At 42.6% G+C, this 20,482-nt stretch overlaps 1 protein-coding gene across 1 annotated transcript in view; it reads left to right on the top strand.

Moving 5' to 3' along the window:
* The first annotated feature begins 17,783 nt into the window (after positions 1-17,783).
* HEPHL1 (hephaestin like 1) overlaps positions 17,784-20,482 on the top strand; it is an 82,663-nt gene continuing 79,964 nt past the window's right edge. Inside the window, exon 1 of the mRNA XM_060605331.3 lies at positions 17,784-17,964. Within this exon, the coding sequence (XP_060461314.2) occupies positions 17,795-17,964 (170 nt within the window). The 5' untranslated portion in view covers positions 17,784-17,794. The remainder of the gene's footprint in view (positions 17,965-20,482) is intronic.

Consider the following 20,482-nt stretch of genomic DNA (forward strand, 5'->3'; position numbering starts at 1 on the left):
CATGGAGAGGGGGGTGGTTTGGTGTAGGCTGGTCCCGCATCCACTGCGGGCCCCACCGACCAATCCCTGAGGCCCTGCCTTGGTGGTGGTGGGGAGAAAAATGGCAACCCCCCAGTCTCTTCTCCACCACCCAGTGTCCCAAATCACTCCTTTGGAGCTGTCCTCACTGTGCTGCAGGCACAGATGAGGCTGTCTGTCTCACTCCACTGACTCCCTTGCCCCAGTGCTTGGCTGGGAATTAAACTCCCACTCCATATGCCCCGGTACTGGGAAAGCACCTCCCGATATGTGGTCCCAGCTGGTTTTGTCCTGTGTTGCAGCACTTCAGGGGAGGGGACCGGTTTCTCCTGCTGTGGACTGTGCCCTTGATCTGCCACTGAACCTGGAGGTGGCTCCCCTCCTCCCCAGGTGCGCGAACAGAGCAGCCGGCCCCAGTCCGAAGATGGTATCTGCAGTTAGAGATCCTCCAACCTGCAGTTAGAGATGAGATCCCTCTCTGTCCTGGTCCAAGGTTTTTTCTCCTGTCCAGATACAGTCCAACACTTCCCCAGCCACTCTTTGTCTTCCCTTTGTCTCTCTGCAGAAGGGGATCCCTCCCCTTTGTGCCTACGAGGCCTGTTTTATCTCCCCCAGTTCGAAATCACCCACCTATGGCCCCTCAGATTGTCCCAGTTTCTCCCTGGTAGACTAGTCTCTTTTCCTCCCAGACTCTTGGGGTTCAAAGTCCTTTAGCTTCAGTCCTTCTTTGTTTGAGAGATGTGGGAAGTACGGATTCCCCTACTTCTCCCCCATGTTGACTCCAGTCCAATTACATACCAGAAATCTGTGGAATTTTTATGTACTAATAATGAAGCAAGAGAAAGAGAAATTAAGGAAGCAGTCTTGTTTACAATTGCACCAAAGATACTAAACTACCTAGGAATAAACATAACCAAGGAAGTGAAAGACCTGTACCTGAAAATTGTAAAACATTGATGAAAGATATTGACAATGATGCAAACAAGTGGAAAGATATTCCATGATCATGGATGAGAAGAATAAATATTGTTAAAATATCTGTACTATCCAAAGCAATCTACAGATTCAATGCAATCTCTCTCAAATTACCAAAACATTTTTCACAGAACTAGAACAAACAATTCTAAAATTTGTAGGGAACCACAAAAGACCCCAAATAGCCAAAAACAATCTTGAAAAAAGAAAAATAAAGCCTGAGGTATCACAATTCCAGATTTCAAGTTATACTACAAAGATGTAGTAATCAAAACTAACATGGTCCTGACACAAAAATAGGCACATAGATCAATGGAACAGAATAGAAAACCCAGAAATGAACCCACAACTATATGGTCAAGTAATCTTCAACAAAGCAGGAAAGAGTATGCAATGGGAAAAAGACAGTCTCTTCAATAAATGGTGTTGAGAGAACTGGGCAGCAACATGCAAAAGAATAAAACTGGACCAATCTCTTACACCATACACAAAAAGAAACTCAAAATGGTTAAAGACCTAAATGTGAGTCCTGAAACCATAAAAACCTAGAAGGAAGCATAGGCAGTAATTTCTTTGCCATTGGCTGTAGCAATATTTTTCTAGATATATATCCTGAGGCAAAGGAAATAAAAGCAAAAATAAGCTATTGGGGCTATATCAAAATAAAAAACTTCTTCACAGTGAAGCAAACAACCAAGAAAACCAAAAGATAGCCCACTGAATGGGAGAAGATACTTGCAAATGACATCTCTGATAAAGGATTAGCATCCGAAATATATAAAGAACTGATACAACTCAACACCAAAAAAACCAAATAACCTAATTAACATATGGGCACAAGACGTGAATAGACATTTCTCCAAAGAAGACATACAGACGGCCAACAGACTCTTGAAAAGATGCTTAACATCACTCATCGTCAGGGAAATGCAAATCAAAACCACAATGAGATATCACTTCACACCTGTCAGAATGACTAACATCAACAACACAAGAAACCACAGCGGTTAGAGAGGATGTGGAGAAATAGGAACCCTCATACACTGTTGATGAGAATGTAAACTTGTGCAGCTCCTGTGGAAAACAGTATGGGACTTCCTCAAAAATTTAAAAATGAGGCCTACCCTATGATCCAGTAATCACGCTACCGGGTATTTACCTGAAGACTGAAACAAAACAAAACGAAACACTAATTCAAAGGGATTCATGCACCCTTATGTTTACTGCAGTATTATTTACAACTGTCAAGATATGGAAGCAGCCAAAGTGTTCATCGTTTGATGAATGGATAAAGAGGATGTGGTATATATATATTCAATGGAATATTATTCAGCCATAAAAAGACTGAAATCTTGTTATTTGCAATGACAGGGTTGGAGGTAAAGAGTATGATGCTAAGTGAAATAAGTCAGTCAGAGATGGACTCGTATGTGGAGTTTAAGAAACAACAAATGACCAAAGGAAAAAAAAGAGACATACCAAGAAACAAACTCTTAACTATGGAGAACAAACTGGTGGTTACCAGAGGGGAGGTGGTGGGGGGGATAGGCAAAATAGGTGATGGGGATTAAGGAGTGCACTTACCATGATGGGCACTAAGCAATGTCTAGAATTGTTGAATCACTGTATTATACACCTGCAACTAATATCACACTGTATGTTAATATACTGGAATTAAAATTAAAAACAATAAAAAAGTAACAGTGATTGAGACCATATAGCTTGCAGTTTAAGAGATTCATCAGTGCAGTAGAGTAATAGAAAATTCAGAAATTCAAAATCGTATAGAACTTTATAACATAGTAGAAACAGTATGACAGCAGGGAAAAGGATCGTTATTCAATATGCTTTGTAGAAACTGGATCTCAGTAAGGAAGAGAATAAACTCAGAGCTATACCATAGAATAGACACTCAATAAGTCAAAGAACAAACTATTTAAAAACAACCTGTCAAAAAAGGAGCTTGAAGGAAAAAATTCACGTAACTGAATACTATGGAAGACTGTCATGGGACAGCTTGAAGGTCCGTATCACTATGTTGCCTGACTACAGGGGCACCATTCATGTACAAATTTCTGTGATAGCAGAAGATGTTGTAAGTACATATTGAAAAGAAAAGACATAGGTTGGGGAAATTTTATATCTGAATAAGTGTAAAAATTTTATAGAAATGTATAATGTTCCCATTTGGATACTACTTTGAATGTAGTAAAAAATGAATAGATGTTTTGTTGCTGATGGAAAAGATGTTGTATCTTATCATGTGATAAAATGTCCATCCATGCTAGTGATTAAAAACAGACAAATAAAAACAACTCAGAGATACTATTATATCCCCATTAAAGTAACAAAACTAGTGATAAAATCCAATGATGACAAGGTTGGAAAGAAATAGTTTCATGAGAAATTGTATATTAGCCCGGTCTCTTTGGAGATCAGTGTGGTGATGCCCCTAAAAGGTTGTAAAGATGTTTATAAGTTTTGACCAGATAATTGCTTGCTGCCACAGGGAAGCACTTATTGTTTAAGGCCAAAGATGCTCATAAGAAAATCGATTATAAAAACATAAAGGATAATGAATAGGCATGTCTATAGCTGTTAAAAATGGCAAAAGCCTAGATGATGTAAAGTGAAAGATGAGAACGTGAATGATTGTTCTCTGCTGGCTACTATCATATAAAGCTATGTATGGACATTGATAGATATCAAGAGTTAGTTCAGTTTACAGAGTACTTGCTAGGAGGTATGCTAGGCTCTCAGAGACAGAGGAAAAAGACAGGCATAGATACCCAGGTAAGTGTGCAGATATTTTCATTGTAGTAAGCGATACCAAAATAAATGTAACAACTAGCATTTAGGGCATAGTTAATACATCCCACGTATAATTCTAAGCACTTTACATAAACCTCAAGTAATTATCCTGATAACCCTTGAGGTGGAAACCATTCTTCTTCTTCTTTTACAGAGGAGGAAGCAAAGATAAGAGAGGTCAGGTCCTGTGCCCAAGGTCGTATAGCTCTGAGAGAGGTCAGCCTAAGGTTTTGCCAGAGCTTCGAGGTGGAACAGCTAATCCAAGCCGGGGAAGACCAGAAGTGTTTCCGGAGAAGGTGATACGTTCTCTGAGTTCAGCAGGACAGGAAGACAGATGGGGCAAGGGCATTGCCAGCAGAGAAACTGAGTGAATCAAGGCAGAGAGGAGAGGCGGTGTGGCATGGTGCATCCATGGACTGCTGGCAAGGCGTATTGCTGGAACACAAGGTTTCATGGGGAAAGGGGCAGGTATCAGATGTGGGCATGCATCAAATCAGTAGGGCTTTATATGTTGTGATGAAAACTTTGGACTTAATTTTGTCGAATTTGACTTCAATGATGGAAGAGAGAAGTACTAGCATTTATTGCTTACTATCATGTGACAAACCCTCTTTTATGTGTTTGACAAGGGTTATTTCAACAGATCACATTCTTTCTACAAAACTTTCTGTATTAATAAGACACAGAGAGCACAGGTTATTTTCATCAGCCCAAAGGCTCTGTGACAACCTATCCCATTTCATGTTGACACCATAAGAAAGATACTGCCAGAATTAATGTTACAAAGTACTGTTTTAAATGGGAAAGTGATAAGAATAATGTCCATGTGTTATTTATACTAGATAAAAGCTTCATAAATATTATATTATTAACCTTAAAGTGACAGGAACAATTAACCAGAAACCAACATATCAGAACTACAAATCATCTTTTTTTTAAAAAAAGTTAATTTGTTTTGAGAGAGAGAGAGAGAGAGAGCAAGCAGGGGAGAGGCAGAGAGAGAGGGAGGGAGAGAATACCAAGCAGGTTCCATGCTGTCAGCCTCACTGAGAGGCTGGAACCCATGACTGTGAGATCATGACCTGAGCCAAAATCAAGAGTTGGGTGCTCAACCAACTGAGCTACCCAGAAGCCCCACAACTCATCTTTTTTAAAGGTATTTTTTCTATTTTTTTTATTAAGTTTTTAATTCTAGCATAGTTAACAAATAGTGTTATATTAGTTTCAGGTATAGATTATATGATGATTCAATAATCTATACATTACTCAGTGCTCATCATGATAAGTGTACTCTTGAATCCCCATCACCTCTTTAGAAACATAAATCATCTTGCTCTCACCCTGTGATTCCAGTTTGGACCTTCCACCATGTGTGTTTTAATTTGTTCATTGAAGTAACCCTGGAAAAAATGAAAAAGGGGGAGGGTGGAAGAAGGCTTACCCCATAGAAAGACAGAAATGACAGGGGCAGAAAAAAAAGACCAGGCAGAGAATCAAAGAAGCCATAGGTCCCACCAAGCTGCCTCCGTACACTCGTGGAGATGTTTCTGTCACTCTGTAGCCTGGATTCCTGAGTTCCAAGGGTTCTGATCTCAATACTGCTGTGTTCCAGGGACCATGTTAATTCTGGTTCCCCTACTTCTCCGCCATCTTGGTTCTCCCCTCTGTGATTCCACTTTAAGGAGAAATAAGCAAAAGACAAAAAAAAAAGTTGCTTTAGACATATTAAGAGAAAAACCAACTTCTGAGTCAAGTCCTAAGGTCAACGAACATTCATTCTGACTCACTGTCTCTACCCTGCAGTGTGTACAATGAGGCCTGGTGTCCAGAGCAAAGACCACTGACCCTGCAGGATGGCAATTATCAATTCAGTTCATTGTGCTATACTTAATAAAGCAGGGGAATTTAACAGACAGTATAGAATAATTTTTGTATGGGGCCTTTCCAGGAGCTGGAGTTTTCTCCAGAACAAGGGAGTTCTTGAGCTGAGACATGAGATATGGAGTTTGTCAGGTAGATAAACAGGAAGGAAGTATATTCCAGTTCGGGGGCCCTGAAGCCCCACTGTACATGGTGGGTTTGCAGACATATAAAGAGTTTTCCACAGTGGAGGGTAAAGTTAGCAGGAGGTGTATGAGGCGGTGAGGTTGGTTTGTCCTCAGGGACCAGATTACCAAGGGCCTTGAAGAAGGTTGAACAGGATGGATCAGGATCAGATTCATGTAATCGAAAGACACCTGCAGAGGCAGAGTGGAGCCACCATGGAGGGGACAAGAAAAGCCCCGAGACCAGTGAAGACATGAGCCATCTCCAAGTATGAGATCACAGCTGTCTCAACTGTGGTTGTTGAAGTGAAGAGGAAAGGTAACAGTTGTTTAGGGAGACGGTAGTGGTGAGTGTGGCAGAAAGTGAGAGGAGGGTGTAAGAGGAATCCAGGTTTCTGGCCTAGGTCCCTAAGTGATGGCGGGACTTGTAGCTAATATGGAAGCAGGAGGAGCAGGATTGGGGGTTGAGATGTAAATCCTGGTAACACTAGTCCTAATTTCATACTTTAATAACTATAGGGACAGGTTATTCCTCCCAGTCCCTGGTGATGGAACAGCTCAAGTCAGATCAGTCCTTGACAGAACTGAAGGAGTCGTGGGCCTACCACATGGAAAGGCACCATTTTCCATTTCTAAGAAGCAAAAATAGGTCCCACTCACTTTTTTTCCTTTTTAAAAAATAATTATACAACTTCTATGTGACCATAGGCCTGTTGGAAAAATTCAAGTTTTGTAATTTTCCTTTGCTAGGTTTATCAGAATAAGTCAGCAGTCCTCAAACTTTTGAATTCAGGACTTCTTTATACTCTCAAAAATTATTAAAGACCCAAAAAAGCTATCATTATGTGGATTATACCTATTGATATTTACACATTAGAAATTAAAACAGAAATTTAAAAACGGTTAATTTATTTTAAATGAATAATAATAAATGTTAACATAATACCTATTAAATGTTAACATAAATAACATATTTTTTAAATGTTTATTTATTTTGAGAGAGAAAGAGCACATGCACATAAGCAGGGGCGGGGCAGAGAGATGGGGAGAGAGAATCTCAAGCAGGCTTTGTGCTAAGAGCACAGAGCCTGATGCAGGGCTCAATCTCATGAATCGTGAGATCATGACCAGAGCTGAAATCAAGAGTTGGAGGCTTAACTGACTGAGCCAGCCAGGTGCTCCTAAATAACATATTTTTAAATAAAAATATATTTCCCCCCAAAATACTTAGCGAGAACAGAGGCATAGCTATATAGTTAGGCTAACTTGTTCAGAGACAGATTGATATTCTCATACATGCTTCTGCCTTCAATCTGTTGCTGTATCACACATCATGCACCTCCATAGAACTTCCATACATACGTGACAGGATGAGAGTGACAAAAACATAGTCTCGACCTCACAGATGCCCTGAAAGGATCTCAGGGACCCCAGAGGCCCCTGGACTACACTTTGAGAATCACTGAACTAAGCACATTAAGGGAGGCATCACAGCTGAAGTGTAGTTGGGTTTCAGTGAGGTGCCTGGCGGTCTCAAGAGAGACATCTACCTTCCGACCACTCAGCTTCTCATTAAATTTAGCTCTGCCTTGGAGCAGCTTTGGGGCATTACATGAGTCATGCAGCTCTCTGTGCCTGGCTTGCACCACCTGTGAGATGAAGTGGTAAGACTAGAACATCTCCAAGGACTCTTCATGCTCTAAAATTCAATACATTTATAGGGCTGCCTGTAGCAGGTGCTCAGTACACATATTTTGAATAAATATGTGAAAAGTTGAATAAAGAAAGACTGCATGATGTTGTTGAAAGGACTTTGCGTTGGGTGGAAACTTGTACCAGAATTCAAGGGTCACAAACACACACACATTTTCCAGCCAAGTGTCCTGAACAGATGAAGTAAACAGATGCAAGATGGTGAGGAATGGTTAGATCTATGATTAACTGCAGGGCTCGTATCCTACTTAGATGAAATAAAGTTCAGAATTTGTAATAGGCACTATTCTAGACCAGCTACACAGGCTGGGTGTGGCCTGTGGGCTGTGGGTTACAACTTCTGAACCAGATGGTCACTTGGATTCCTTCTGATTTACTGGACCTCTTCCTGGAAGACCAGGTGCCTTGTGCCCCCTCCCTTTTTCCTCCCAATCTAAACCTATTCATGGGAAAGGATCTAATAAACTCATTCATCGAAGGCAACCTCAACCAGTGAGACCAATACCATGAGATATATTTACATGTTTACAGTGTTAGTCTTAAGCCAAAATCGGGAAGCTCTGATGGTGGAGTTGGAGCATCAATGATGAGACCAGAGCAGGGAGTCTTGGCCATGGTCCAGAATCCATGCTGCATGTGCCTACATGCCCCAAGTTGGGAGCTGGAGCATTACCTATAAAGATCTTCTCTACAGAATCACTAGGTGCTTTGATCGTCAGAGACATTTCTCCTGGGAATCTATGTCCCAGGGAGGTCTCAGGTGAGGTATGCCTCACCTGGAGCCAGGGCCCTCCTTTCTAGTAGGAATTCACTTCCTGAAGCCACCCACACCCAGACATTTGCTACAGTTAACCAGCATCTTTGATGCCATATACTGGGGCTTCCTGAATAGGAATCTTCAGGTGGGGTTTTTCAGAAGTGTTGAGATGAGCAGTCTGCTACCTTCTCAGAAAACATGTTGGAAAGTCGATAAACCCCTTTCTGAGTGCCCTTCCCTGCTCCTCTGCATTCCATAGAGCCAGGTCACCAGGGGTATACTAAGGACAGCCCTACTGAACCATTACTGGAAGAACAATAGAAGGGTAGGTGAAGGTAAAGGGACTTTTCCATCTCCTAAAAACGGGGGAATCTAGAGTCTGGATTGACTTTCAACCAATCAATCCTATATAGCAGCTTGATTTGCCAAATGCCTTCACACAGATATCACTCTGAAACCCTCGGGCTTCAGACAAGAGAATTCTAAGTCTCTAAGACTTCTTTGGTCGCTAATGATTCAGGGAGTTGGTGTTTTCTCCACTGGTATAAATCAAGACCATCACAACCAAGATTATTATAAAATGAGCCTCAAGGCTCAGGGAGGACCCACCTATTTTAAGAGAGTATTGGACACACACAAAAATTCTAGGTCTCTCAAAAGAATCCTGAGACTTTTGTTGCAATGGAATCTGTTACCGACCACTCAGCTAATTGTCAGACCATTGTCTTCTTAGTTTATGAATTGTGCACACACAGGCAGTCTCAAGAACATTTAGAGATTAACTTACAACAGAGCTGGCCATGAGATCTGAGCATGAAGGACAGCAGGGCACAGTCATGATGTCACAGAGATGGTGAAGGATAATCCCTGACATGGAAAGAGACAGGGAGTGGGTCTCTACCAGCTCTTTGCTCTTGGTTTCCTCTTTGAATGAATTACCTTAAAGGGCCTAGAAGTGTCACTGAGATGTTATGAAAAAACCCTAAGTCTAGACCACAATGGCCAGATTGTTCCACTCCACTCCCCGACACACACACACACACACACACACACACACACACACACTTGGAGCTGAGGGAGAACTGAACCCAGTATTTCCTTAGACCTGGCAACAGAATCCCTGCTCTGAGCCCTGGCCCTTAGGAAGTTCCTTGTTTTCGAGAGACTTCTCAAAGGTGGTTTCCCTCTGGTGTCTGAGACTGTCTGGGCCTAGCAGTGCCATCTGGACAGGGCACCTTGAGCCCAGACAGGAACCTACATAGACTTTGGTCTGTGGTCCCATATCACCCCTTTGGGTGTCTCCAACCCTCTAGCTTGTGCATGGGGTTGACCAGATGCCACCACGGGCTCTAGGATTTGCTTTTACACAGTTATCCCATGTGGCCTGGTGGGCAGATTGCTCCTGTTGGCAGATGTGACATTTCTTTTGTGGGATTGTGTAAGATTGGCTTCCAGAAGGGTGCTAACACTCCAGTTCTTCATATTGACTTCCTCCCTACCCTGCCACACACACCCGAGGGGCAGCCCTGTGTGAACCCATCCATACATCAAAGAGGCACTAGGGGATTGAATCATCTCCTCCATCTGTGTTTGTTTGTGTGAAAAAAGGGGAAGACAGTGGAGTCTGAGGAGAGAGCAAAGGGAAGTCCATTTCCTCTGCTCTTCCTTTGACTGTATCTGTGATTGAAGGCTGGCTTTCTTGACTCTCTGACAGCAGGGGTTTGTCTCAGGCCTGTGGGAAGTGAGGTATCATCTGGTACTTCCCTAGTGGAGGAAAAAATGAGGCCCTGAAAGTGGAAGTTCCCACTGGGCAGATATGTGACCCATTAACTTTCCTCCCAGAACTCAACCAAAGTGTCTCTTAGGTCTGACGTTGGGTTTTTTATTGTTGTTGTTGTTTTGTTTTTTATGATGGCAGTGGGTGCAGCTTCTAGGGATGGGACTTTGATATGCTCTATTCCACCCTATAAAATATAAGCATGCTTCAAGAACAAGCTACTAGGCCACCTCTCCAAGCACCTCACACACCTCCTGGGTGCGGTCCTGATATGCTCCCCACACTATTTCTACTGAATTGAACTTGAACCTCACTGAACTGAACACAATATTTAGTTAATATTTTGAATTAGTATTTTAAAACTTACTTCTTTTTTATATTCTGTCTCCCTCACTAGAGTATAAACTGGTTGAGGGCAGCAACCTTGCATGTCTCATCTCTAGTTGACTAGAACAGTTAACAAGGTAGATGCTCAGTAAATATTTTCAAATGGTTGAATGAATGATGTTATCATTGGACTTTTGTGGACTAATTGTCCATGTATATTCTATACCCTATTCTGTTTAAATTCTTAGGTGGTGTCTATATATGAAGGAACTTCTCATATATTGTTAATGTTTCTTTCCTTGAAATGGTCTGCTGACCTTGCCTTAACTTTCAGCCCAGTGCAGTCCCACTAATATCTATTGAGTTTGGCTGTCTGGAATGGAAGCTTCTGAAACAGGCAGACTGAGGAGGGTTTGAATCCTGGCTCTGCTATTTTCTACTTGTGTAACCTTGGACAAGTTATTCGCCTTACCAAACCTTGGTTTCTCCATCTGAAATACAAGGACAAAAATATCTACCTCAGGGAGTATCATGGTATGATACATCTTACTGCTCAGTAAGTGAGCACACTGCCTACCATATTGGAAATACTACAGCTGTTAATACTGTTTTCTCCTCATTGCCTACTGCTAACCACTGGTCTGTGCTAACCACTGAGGATGCAGAGATGAACAAGATGCCTTTTAAAGCTCCCAATCCAGACAAGAAGATGCCTGAGCAGCAGACCGGGGCATGAGGGTGAGGCAGGACTGGCTTTCAGGCCTCAGAGCTTGGAGTAGAGGCATGAGTGAAAGATAGCACTGTGGGAGGGAGGCAGCAAAGAGAGGGGGAAGGCCAAAACCCCAGCCTAGGTGAGTCAATGGTCCAGAAAGGATGGGTGGGGTGAGACTGTCAGAAGAGTGAGTGCAGAGGCTGGGCACCCTGGGCGGGGGGCAGGTGGAGGCTGGAGCTAGTCCCTGAGCTGCAGGTTCTTTCCTTGATACCTCATGTGTAGTGTGAGAGAGGTATTAAGGGCTGGTTGGACATTGCTGTCTAGGAGTTTAGAGACTAGTAAGGAAGACCGACACGTAAGCAAACAATATTACAAACAGTGTTATTAGAATATTGTATGCGCGCCGTGTCCAGAGGAAGCACATCGGAGGGAGTGGCTTGTGCTGTGGCCTGGGAGGGAAGGCGTGGTGCTTGTGGCAGCAACCAAGGAAGGCTTCAGAGACAAAGAGCTTAGGAGGATTTGGAGGATGAGAAAGAATTCAGTGGGGGTGAGAAATGGAGTTGCTGGAGGGTCGGGATCTAAGATGGGGGAATGAAGCAGAATGGTATATGTCTGGGTGTTTTCAATGTTCTGTAACAAATTAGGACTTTACCTGGGCTGTCGGGGGTGCATGGATGGGGCTGGAGGCGCATCTTGGGATCCTTTTCCAATGGACAGGTCGGGCTCATGTTTCCTTACAGAGAACGGGTCCCACTCGGTATGAAGCAGGCCACCATGATCGCTGGGGCACCCCCCTCCTGTTCTCAGTCTGAGTGAACGGGGTAGGAATACTGGCTTCGGAGTCTCACAGAACTCTGCTGTTCACCAGCTGTGGGGCACTGAGCAAATCACCTCACCTTTCTAACCTTAGAGTTTCCTCATTTGGAAAACAGGGATGAAAATGGTGCACCCTTAATGGGGTTGTTTTAATAATTAAATAATTTAATATTAATTTTTAATTTAATTTTTTTAATTTAAAATTTAAAATTTTTAAAAAATTTTTTAATGTAATTTTTAATTAAATATTAATATTTAATAATTAAATGAGATGGTGCATGGAGAGGGCTTTGTATGGAAACCACTGCACAATACACCTGGGGTACATATCGGTAAGCATCCAATCATTCATTCACCCATGCATTGGTTCATTTAACAGCAGACACAGGGAACACAAATACGAACAAGGCCCAGTCCCTGCCCATAAGGAGCCCGTGCTGAGTATTTGTGTGGGAAGGCAGACGAACAAATAGGTGATTACCATGTGTGTGATAAGTGCAATGGCAGAGGCACCCACAGAGTCTTGACAGAAGCACAAATGAAGGGCACACTCGTTGCCATGATCACGATCATCATCAGAGCATGGATGAAGTGTTGAGGAGAGGTCCCAGTCCCCAGGAGTCAGATCAGGACCAGCCTTGAAAGTCAAGTCAAAGCTGCCAGCCTTATCCTGAAGGCCACAGGAGCAAACTGAAAAATCTGAAGCGGTGGGGGGATGTGCTGCTATCTGCATTCAGGAAGGTCACTCTGGCCTCAGGGAGAATGGTTAGGAAGCTATAGAATTCCAGGTGAGAAATAATGAGGTGCCGTCCAGGAACTGAGGGTCCTGATGAGGCCCGAGAGCCACAACCTGGCAGGGGAGTAAGACTGATGGGAATTTTCAATCCGAGTTTAGGATATCAAGAATCCCTTAAGGAATATTTAATGTAGTTCCCAAAACACACACAAAGCCAGAGAAGGACAGGTATCATATGTTTTCACTCATATGTGGATCTTGAGAAACTTTAACAGAAGACCATGGGGGAAGGGGAGGGGGAAAACTAGTTACAAACAGAGAGGGAGGGAGGGAGGCAAACCATGAGACTCTTAAATACAGAAAACAAACTGAGGGTGGATGGGAGGGTGGGAGAGAGGGGAAATGGGCATTGAGGAGAACACTTGTTGGAATGAGCACTGGGTGTTGTTTGTAAGCCAATTTGACAGTAAATTATATTAATAAAAAATACATTTTCCATTGTCATATTGTAACTGGTTTATTTATAGAAATTTGTAGAAAAAAATATTTATAGAAAAAAAATAAAGAGTGGGATAGCCAACTTTGTCTTTGACCCTTTATTATTTAAAATGACACCTCAGCTAAGGCTAGCTAGAATACTATTTCTCTGAATTGGTTTCTCCCATGAACGGTTTTGTTGTTTGAATATCCTGTACTCTGTTTCAGAGAAATCTGATTTGATGCAAGACTATATTTCTCTTCTATCAATGCATGCCATCAAATTGGCCGTATCTCAAACCTGGTGAATGTATTGAGGAAATAATGGACTGTCATCTCACACAGTCAATGCTCTATAAACACTGGGTTTCTCTGCTTTATGTATGATTTGTGTCCAAGGGAGTTGAAAATACATGTCAGTGTTATCACTCACAGATTTCCTAATCAAACGCCAGACACTGCCCACCACATCTTGTATTTAACTTCGGGTTCTCAGAAATGAGTGTTATAGGAACACTGCATTCACTTACACCAGTTACTTCCCTTTCTTCTAGCTCTTATGCAATTTAGTTCCTTGCTGAGCATCTTCATTGTCCCAGGGTAAAGAAGAATTTCAGAGTGTTTTCCAGATGCGACTTCACTGCTTTCGGTAAACTGTTTCCCTGTCTCTTTTGCCCCTCAGGAACCACACTCTTAGCTCCAGACAGATTGAATGCCCCGGTCCGCTGCCGGAACTCTGGGGCTTCGGGTCTCTTGTATCCTCTGTCAAGCCTTGGTGTGAATCAGAAGTTAGGTGGTGCCTTCCTCAGGGACTCAATCGCATGCATTCAGTGTCCCAGGTAGGAAAGTTAACTCTTTTGTGTTTTTGATCCGTGCCATTTATACCTCTATTTCTTCTGCCCACCCCCCACCCCCCCCCCCCCGCAAATTGGGGTGGACTATATCCTAATGAATTTTTTGATGCCACATCAAGCCTGTTTGACCTAAAATAATCTGCTTCTGGGGTGCCTGAGTGGCTCGGTTGGTTGAGCATCTGACTCTTGATTTCAGCTTGGGTTATGATCTCAGGGTTGTGAGAGCGAGTCCTGCATTGGGCTCCGTGCTGGGCATGGAGCCTGCTTGGGGTTCTCTCTCTGCCTCTACCACTTATGCCAAAGAAAGAAAGAAAGAAAGAAAGAAAGAAAGAAAGAAAGAGAAAGAAAGAAGGAAGGAAGGAAGGAAGGAAGGAAGGAAAGAAAGAAAGAAGGAAGGAAAGAAGGAAGGAAGGAAGGAAGGAAGGAAGGAAGGAAGGAAGAAAGGAAAGAAGGAAGGAAGGAAGGAAAGAAGGAAGGAAAGAAGGAAGGAAAGAAGGAAGGAAGGAAGGAAGGAAGGAAAGAAGGAAGGAAGGAAAGAAAGAAAGAAAGAAAGGGAGGAAGGAAGGAAGAAACAAAGAAAAATAATCTGCTTCTCTAGGGTATAAACACAAAGCTATTTGGCCCAAGACATATCCAGATTCCAAGAACTCCTGAAGCCCGATTTCTCTTGAGGCCATGCTCAGACTCACCCTCCTTCCTCTGTAGTAGCTATTAGTGACAAACTCACGCAAAGCTTCCAAATGCATATTGAAGAGTAGATTTCAGTTAAAGGGAAATGTGCTATGGCAATTACTCTGTAAGTGTCTTGATGTAAAAACAAATCAATATGGCCAAGATGTTAAGAGTCTGGTTATGAAACAGAATACTCAGCATGTATTTTATCAGCTAATATGGATGTTAATTCAAAACTCATGCTGCAGCACATCTCTGAGGTATCTATAATTTAAAGAAAAGGGACTCTCTTACTTGAGGCTTGTGGGAGATATGGTGGATGGGACTCCTGGGAAGAAAGCAGAAGATTGGAGATGGCATTCTGTCATCACAGAGGCTGAGGGAGTCTCTCTTAAGGGGGTGTGGATGGGGAAAACGAATTGAACATTTATTGCACACCTACTCTATGCTGGAGCCATGATAGGAACTTTGCAGACATCTTTTTAAATATATATATATTTAACATAGATTGTCTTTTTTAGAGTGGTTGTAGGTTCACAGAAATGTTGAGCAGAAGGTACAGAGCTTTCCTACACATGCTTAGCTTTCCCTATTATCCACATCCCCCACCATCATGGTTCAGTTGTTATAACTGATGAATCACATTGACACATCACCCAAAGTCCATAGTTTACATTAGGGTTCACGCTGGGTGTTGTGCTTTCTATGGGTTTAGACAAATGTATAATGACATGGATCTATCATTATAATATCTTATAGAATATGTTCTTATATTCTATAATATTATATACATAATATAGTATATAATATAAATTATACAATAATTCTTATATTTTATAATATTCTTATAGAATATTAGCTTGTTTCCTTTTAATGCTGCATAATATTCCAGTGTTGGGATGTGCCATAGTTTATTTACTTACTAACCTACTGAAGGACATCTTGGTTGCTTCCAAGGTTGGACGATTATGAATAAAGCTGTTGTAAACATTCATGTGAAGGTTTTTGTATGGACATAAGTTTTCAGGTCCTTTGGGTAAATATCCAAGAGCATAACTGCTGTGTCATATGGGAAGAGGTTTTGTTTGTTTGTTTTATTGAGGTCTAATTGACAAATAAACCTGTAAGATATTTAATGTGTGCTGTATATTTAGGTTTTTTTAAAAAATCTTTTTGAGTTACTTGGGATTCGTTTTGTGGCCTATTCATGTACTCAATTCTGGAGAATGTTCCATTTGTATGTTTAGTTCCGTAAGAAAGTGCCAAAATGTCTTCCCAAGTGGCCGTATCATTCTGCATTCCCACCAGCAATGAATGAGTGTTCTTGTTGCTTCACACGCAGCATTTGGTGTAGTCAGTGTTCCAGATTTTGGCCATTCTAATAGTTGCGTAGTGGTATCTCATTGTTGCTTTAATTTGCATTTCCCTGAGAGCATGTGATGTGGAGCATCTTTTCCTATGCTTATTTTCCATCTGTATATCTTTTCTGATGGGGTGTCTCTTGAGACCTTTTACCCGTTTTTTAAATTTTTTTTTTTTAACGTTTATTTATTTTTGAGACAGAGAGAGACAGAGCATGAACGGGGGAGGGGCAGAGAGAGAGGGAGACACAGAACCGGAAGCAGGCTCCAGGCTCTGAGCCATCAGCCCAGAGCCTGACGCGGGGCTCGAACTCACGGACCGCGAGATCGTGACCTGAGCCGAAGTCGGACGCTTAACCGACTGAGCCACCCAGGCGCCCCTACCCGTTTTTTAAATCAGGTTGTTTGTTTTCTTGTTGCTGAGTTTTTAAAAGTTTTTGTATATGTTGGATAACAGTCGTTTATCAGATGTCTTTTGCCAAAATATTTCCTAGTCTGGAGTTTCTGTTCTCATTCACTTAGCAGCAACTTTCACAGAGCAGGAATTTTTACTTTTTGAGTCTAGCTCAGCAGTTGTTTCATGCACTATGCCTCTGGTGTTGTATTCAAAAGCTCATCATCAAACCCAAGATCATCTAGATTTGCTGCTCTGTCATCCTTTACATCTCCTTAACAGTCCCTCCATCCCTGTTTTACAGATCCAGGCTTAGAGAGGGCGAGTGATTCTTCAATGCCACTATGTGGTGGGACTGGATTCAAACACAGGTCTGCCAATCTCAAAGCCAAGCCAGAAGGCTGTCTTCTTATTCCATGGCTGCTGCCTCCAGAGCAAGTCTCCATGGCGATCAGATTGGCCCTCCTCCAGGGTTGGACAAGGTCTCTGTCAAGATTCTAGGTCACAGATTAGAGCACACAGAAGAGTAAGCCTTTTTGACTCAAACACCTGCTACAGAATTTTATCTTCATGTGCCTGAACGGTATTCCTCCTGCAGCATTTTCATTCATCCTTACAAAGGCAGCTCACTGAGGGTGATGACCTCTAAAATTTTAGCTGAACTGAGTAATTGAGCTCCTCATTTTTGCTGGTAAGATTTGAGAGAATTTGGGGGAGATGGTGCATGACCAAATGGAGAATTAGTGAGGTTTTACAATGTTGTTATAAACTTTACAATGTTGTTATAAACTTTTACAATGTGAGTTGATTGTTTCATGTAGCCTCATAAAACAAGTTGGAGATGGCGGAGGGGGATTACATCACTCCCTCTGCCCTCCCATCAGAGATGAAGCTTTCTTTAGTGCTCAGGAACTTTCCTGATGGTCCACTCAGGCCAGCCCAGTTTTCAGATTTTAATATGTTCCTATAATAGGTGTGGAGAAAAAACGAGGAAGAAGGGAGGAAACCCATTAGCCCAACTTGTTGCACTCCCATTCCTGGCAAAGATGAATGACTAATGTCACAGCCGTGCACCAAAACTTACAGAAACAGGCCTGTTTGGCTTGGGTGCTAAATAAATAAGCCAGCTACACATTTCTTGGATGGCAGGCAAACGTTTTGTCATCATCGAACTCCCCTCATTGTTCGCGCGACTTACACAAGTTGTCAGTCTCTGTCCCAACCCCAAGCCACCTGAGGGGGAGGAGCTGGGCCTCGTTCATTCCTTATTTATAATTAGCTTCAAGTGAGGGGGAGGGACAGGCAGGGCTGCCTCCTGTGCAGGCTGCTTGCCTGAGTTACATCCACAAATGCCTCGGAAGCAGCAGGCTGACTGCCTCTTTCTCTTCACATTCCTGGGTCTGTCTGGGCTGGTTGGTGCAGTTACCAGAACATACCACATTGGGATTGTGGAAGAATACTGGAACTATGTGCCCCAAGGAAAGAACGTTATTACTGGGGAAAGTTTTTCAGAAGACAAGTGAGTAAAGTTGGGGTTCCCGTAGACTCGTAGGTTTGGCTTTTTTCTTGCCTCTGCATGGAGGTTATAGTCCTTGGGTGGTTATAATGGGGAGGGGTTGATCTAAACTAAGTGAAGGGGTTTTGTGTTGGTCTGGAGGGCCCTCACAAGGGTGGGCATGTAATGTAGACATTCTTAGCCCTACCTATTTGTTGAGCTGTCTATTCACAGCCTTCTCTGTGCAGCACTCGCTACACAACCAGGTGTTTTCAATAATGGCTCACTCTATAAAAGGACCATTTTCGCTGAGCACTACTAGGGACTTCCAGGGGGTTCTGGGCTCAGTATGTTAAAAAAAAAAAATTAACAGTGACCCTTGGGATGAGCATTTGAGAACTTTTACGAATTCTTTACCGTTAAAACACAGTGTTTTCTAAGTTTTTATTTTTGGAATGAAGACTGGAGATAAGTAAAATATGCCAGAGGTAGTTATGTTTTGTTTTTCTTTTGCAACATTTAAAAGAGGGGCTGGGGCGCCTGGGTGGCTCAGTCGGTTGAGCGTCCCACTTCGGCTCAGGTCATGATCTTGCGGTCCGTGAGTTCGAGCCCCGCGTCGGGCTCTGGGCTGATGGCTCAGAGCCTGGAGCCTGCTTCCGATTCTGTGTCTCCCTCTCTCTCTGACCCTCCCCCGTTCATGCTCTGTCTCTCTCTGTCTCAAAAATAAATAAACTTAAAAAAAATTTTTTTTAAAGAGGGGCAGTTACAATAGATTTGGCTGGTATTTTAAGAGTTTCCCTGAGGCTTTTAGAAATGGCTTTTTCACTGGTGAAAGGTTTGTTACAGCCACCTCAGAGAAATATTCTAGTCCCCAGGCCTGTGGCATAGCTGGGTAAGATGGTAACAGAGTGTTGTATTTCTCTGGTTTTTAATTTTTTTGCAGAAAATAGCCCTCGCCCTTCCTTTCTCTCTCAGGGTCCAGTGTCTTATATCTCTTATTTGTTCCCCGGAGCTCCCTCTGAAATTAGCTCCCGGCTTTAGAAGCTGTAATTCATACTTTCAACTTCGTGGTTCTTGGAACATCTTATGAGATGTTCTGGCAACCACTGTTGGATATACAGACATACTGGCTTCTTTCTGATAGGCAGAGCTCAGTACGCTCAACATCCAAGTTCTACTTTCTAAGGATGAAGTTAGTTGCTAACATTCAGGAATACCATGGGGTCTCCCAACAAGTCTTTAAGGCTTGAGGAAAGACCTCCCAACAAGGCTCCCAACAAGTCCCCCTGCCTTGAGGAAAGACCAAAGAGCCAGTTGGCTTAGACACACATCTTCCGGGTTTTCTAACAATACAAAGGTGGCCTAGTCATGTTTGGTTGGAGAAGGGTAAAACTCATGCCAGCCAGGCTGCCAAGAAAGGATCTTCCTAAAGCCTTGAACCAGGAAACTTCATGTCCAGGGGGCTGTTTCCACAGAGAGCTCTTGACTTCCTTCAATCTCATATCTACTGACCATTGGCTGTGGTAGTGTTTACTGTGACAAATGGATATGGGAGCGACAGGTTACCCTAACTGCCAGTAACCTTTCCCAAAATAGAGCTCTGCTGTCCTCAAAAAGAACTCAATAGAAAATCATCATTGTGAGCGGCTATTGAACATGAGACTGTTCAAGACGTGTACAGTGAGAGTAGTGAATATAGTCTTTAAGCACGATGTGGTATTGGATTGCCTTTCCACATGGTTGAGGAAAAAGCTTAGAAGTCTATCTTTCTCCTAAAATGTCAGCAGAACTGTTTGTGAGCATTTATTCTGACAGTGGAATTTCACCAGAGACTGACTTTCTTTTTCTTTCTTTCTTTCTTTCTTTCTTTCTTTCTTTCTTTCTTTCTTCTCTTTTAATTTATTTTTGAGGGAGAGAGAGAAACAGAGTACTAGTGGGGGAGGGGCAGAGAGAGAGGGAGACACAGAATCTGAAGCAGGCTCTGGGTTGGCAGCATAGAGTCCAATGCGGAGCTCAAACTCACAAACTGTGAGATCATGACCTGAGATGAAGTCGGACGCTTAACCAACTGAGCCACCCAGGTGCCCCTCACCAGAGACTTTCAATTCATTATTGCTTGCAAATGTTGTTATTCCCACTTTACAAACTGAGAACTGAGGTTCCGAGGTTAAGTATTGTTGGAGTTTACAGAGTGAAGGCAGCACCAAACTCAACATTGCTCCAGAGCTCGTTTTTGTGTTTTTTTTTTTTTACCATACAACCTGCTTCTTGGTAAAGGTAATCCTCTCCCGCTGAATTAAACTCAGCTTTGATGGCAGCTGGGGATTCCAGCAGAAGGAACTTTCTAGAAAGTCCCAGTTCTTACCAAAGGTAGGTTTAGTCCCATGGGTTACTCTTCCCAGAGAGATATTGAAATGATCACTGGTCTCGGTGGCCAAACTGGTTACCTGGGTTCATTCAAAAACCCAAAGTACTTTAAATACCCAAATACTGCAATGCTATTTCCACTAGAGCGGAGTGCGGGAAGACGTTAGGGACTCTG

Source organism: Panthera onca, chromosome D1 (genome assembly GCF_046562875.1).
Source record: "Panthera onca isolate mPanOnc1 chromosome D1, mPanOnc1 haplotype 2, whole genome shotgun sequence".
Lineage (NCBI taxonomy): Eukaryota > Metazoa > Chordata > Mammalia > Carnivora > Felidae > Panthera > Panthera onca.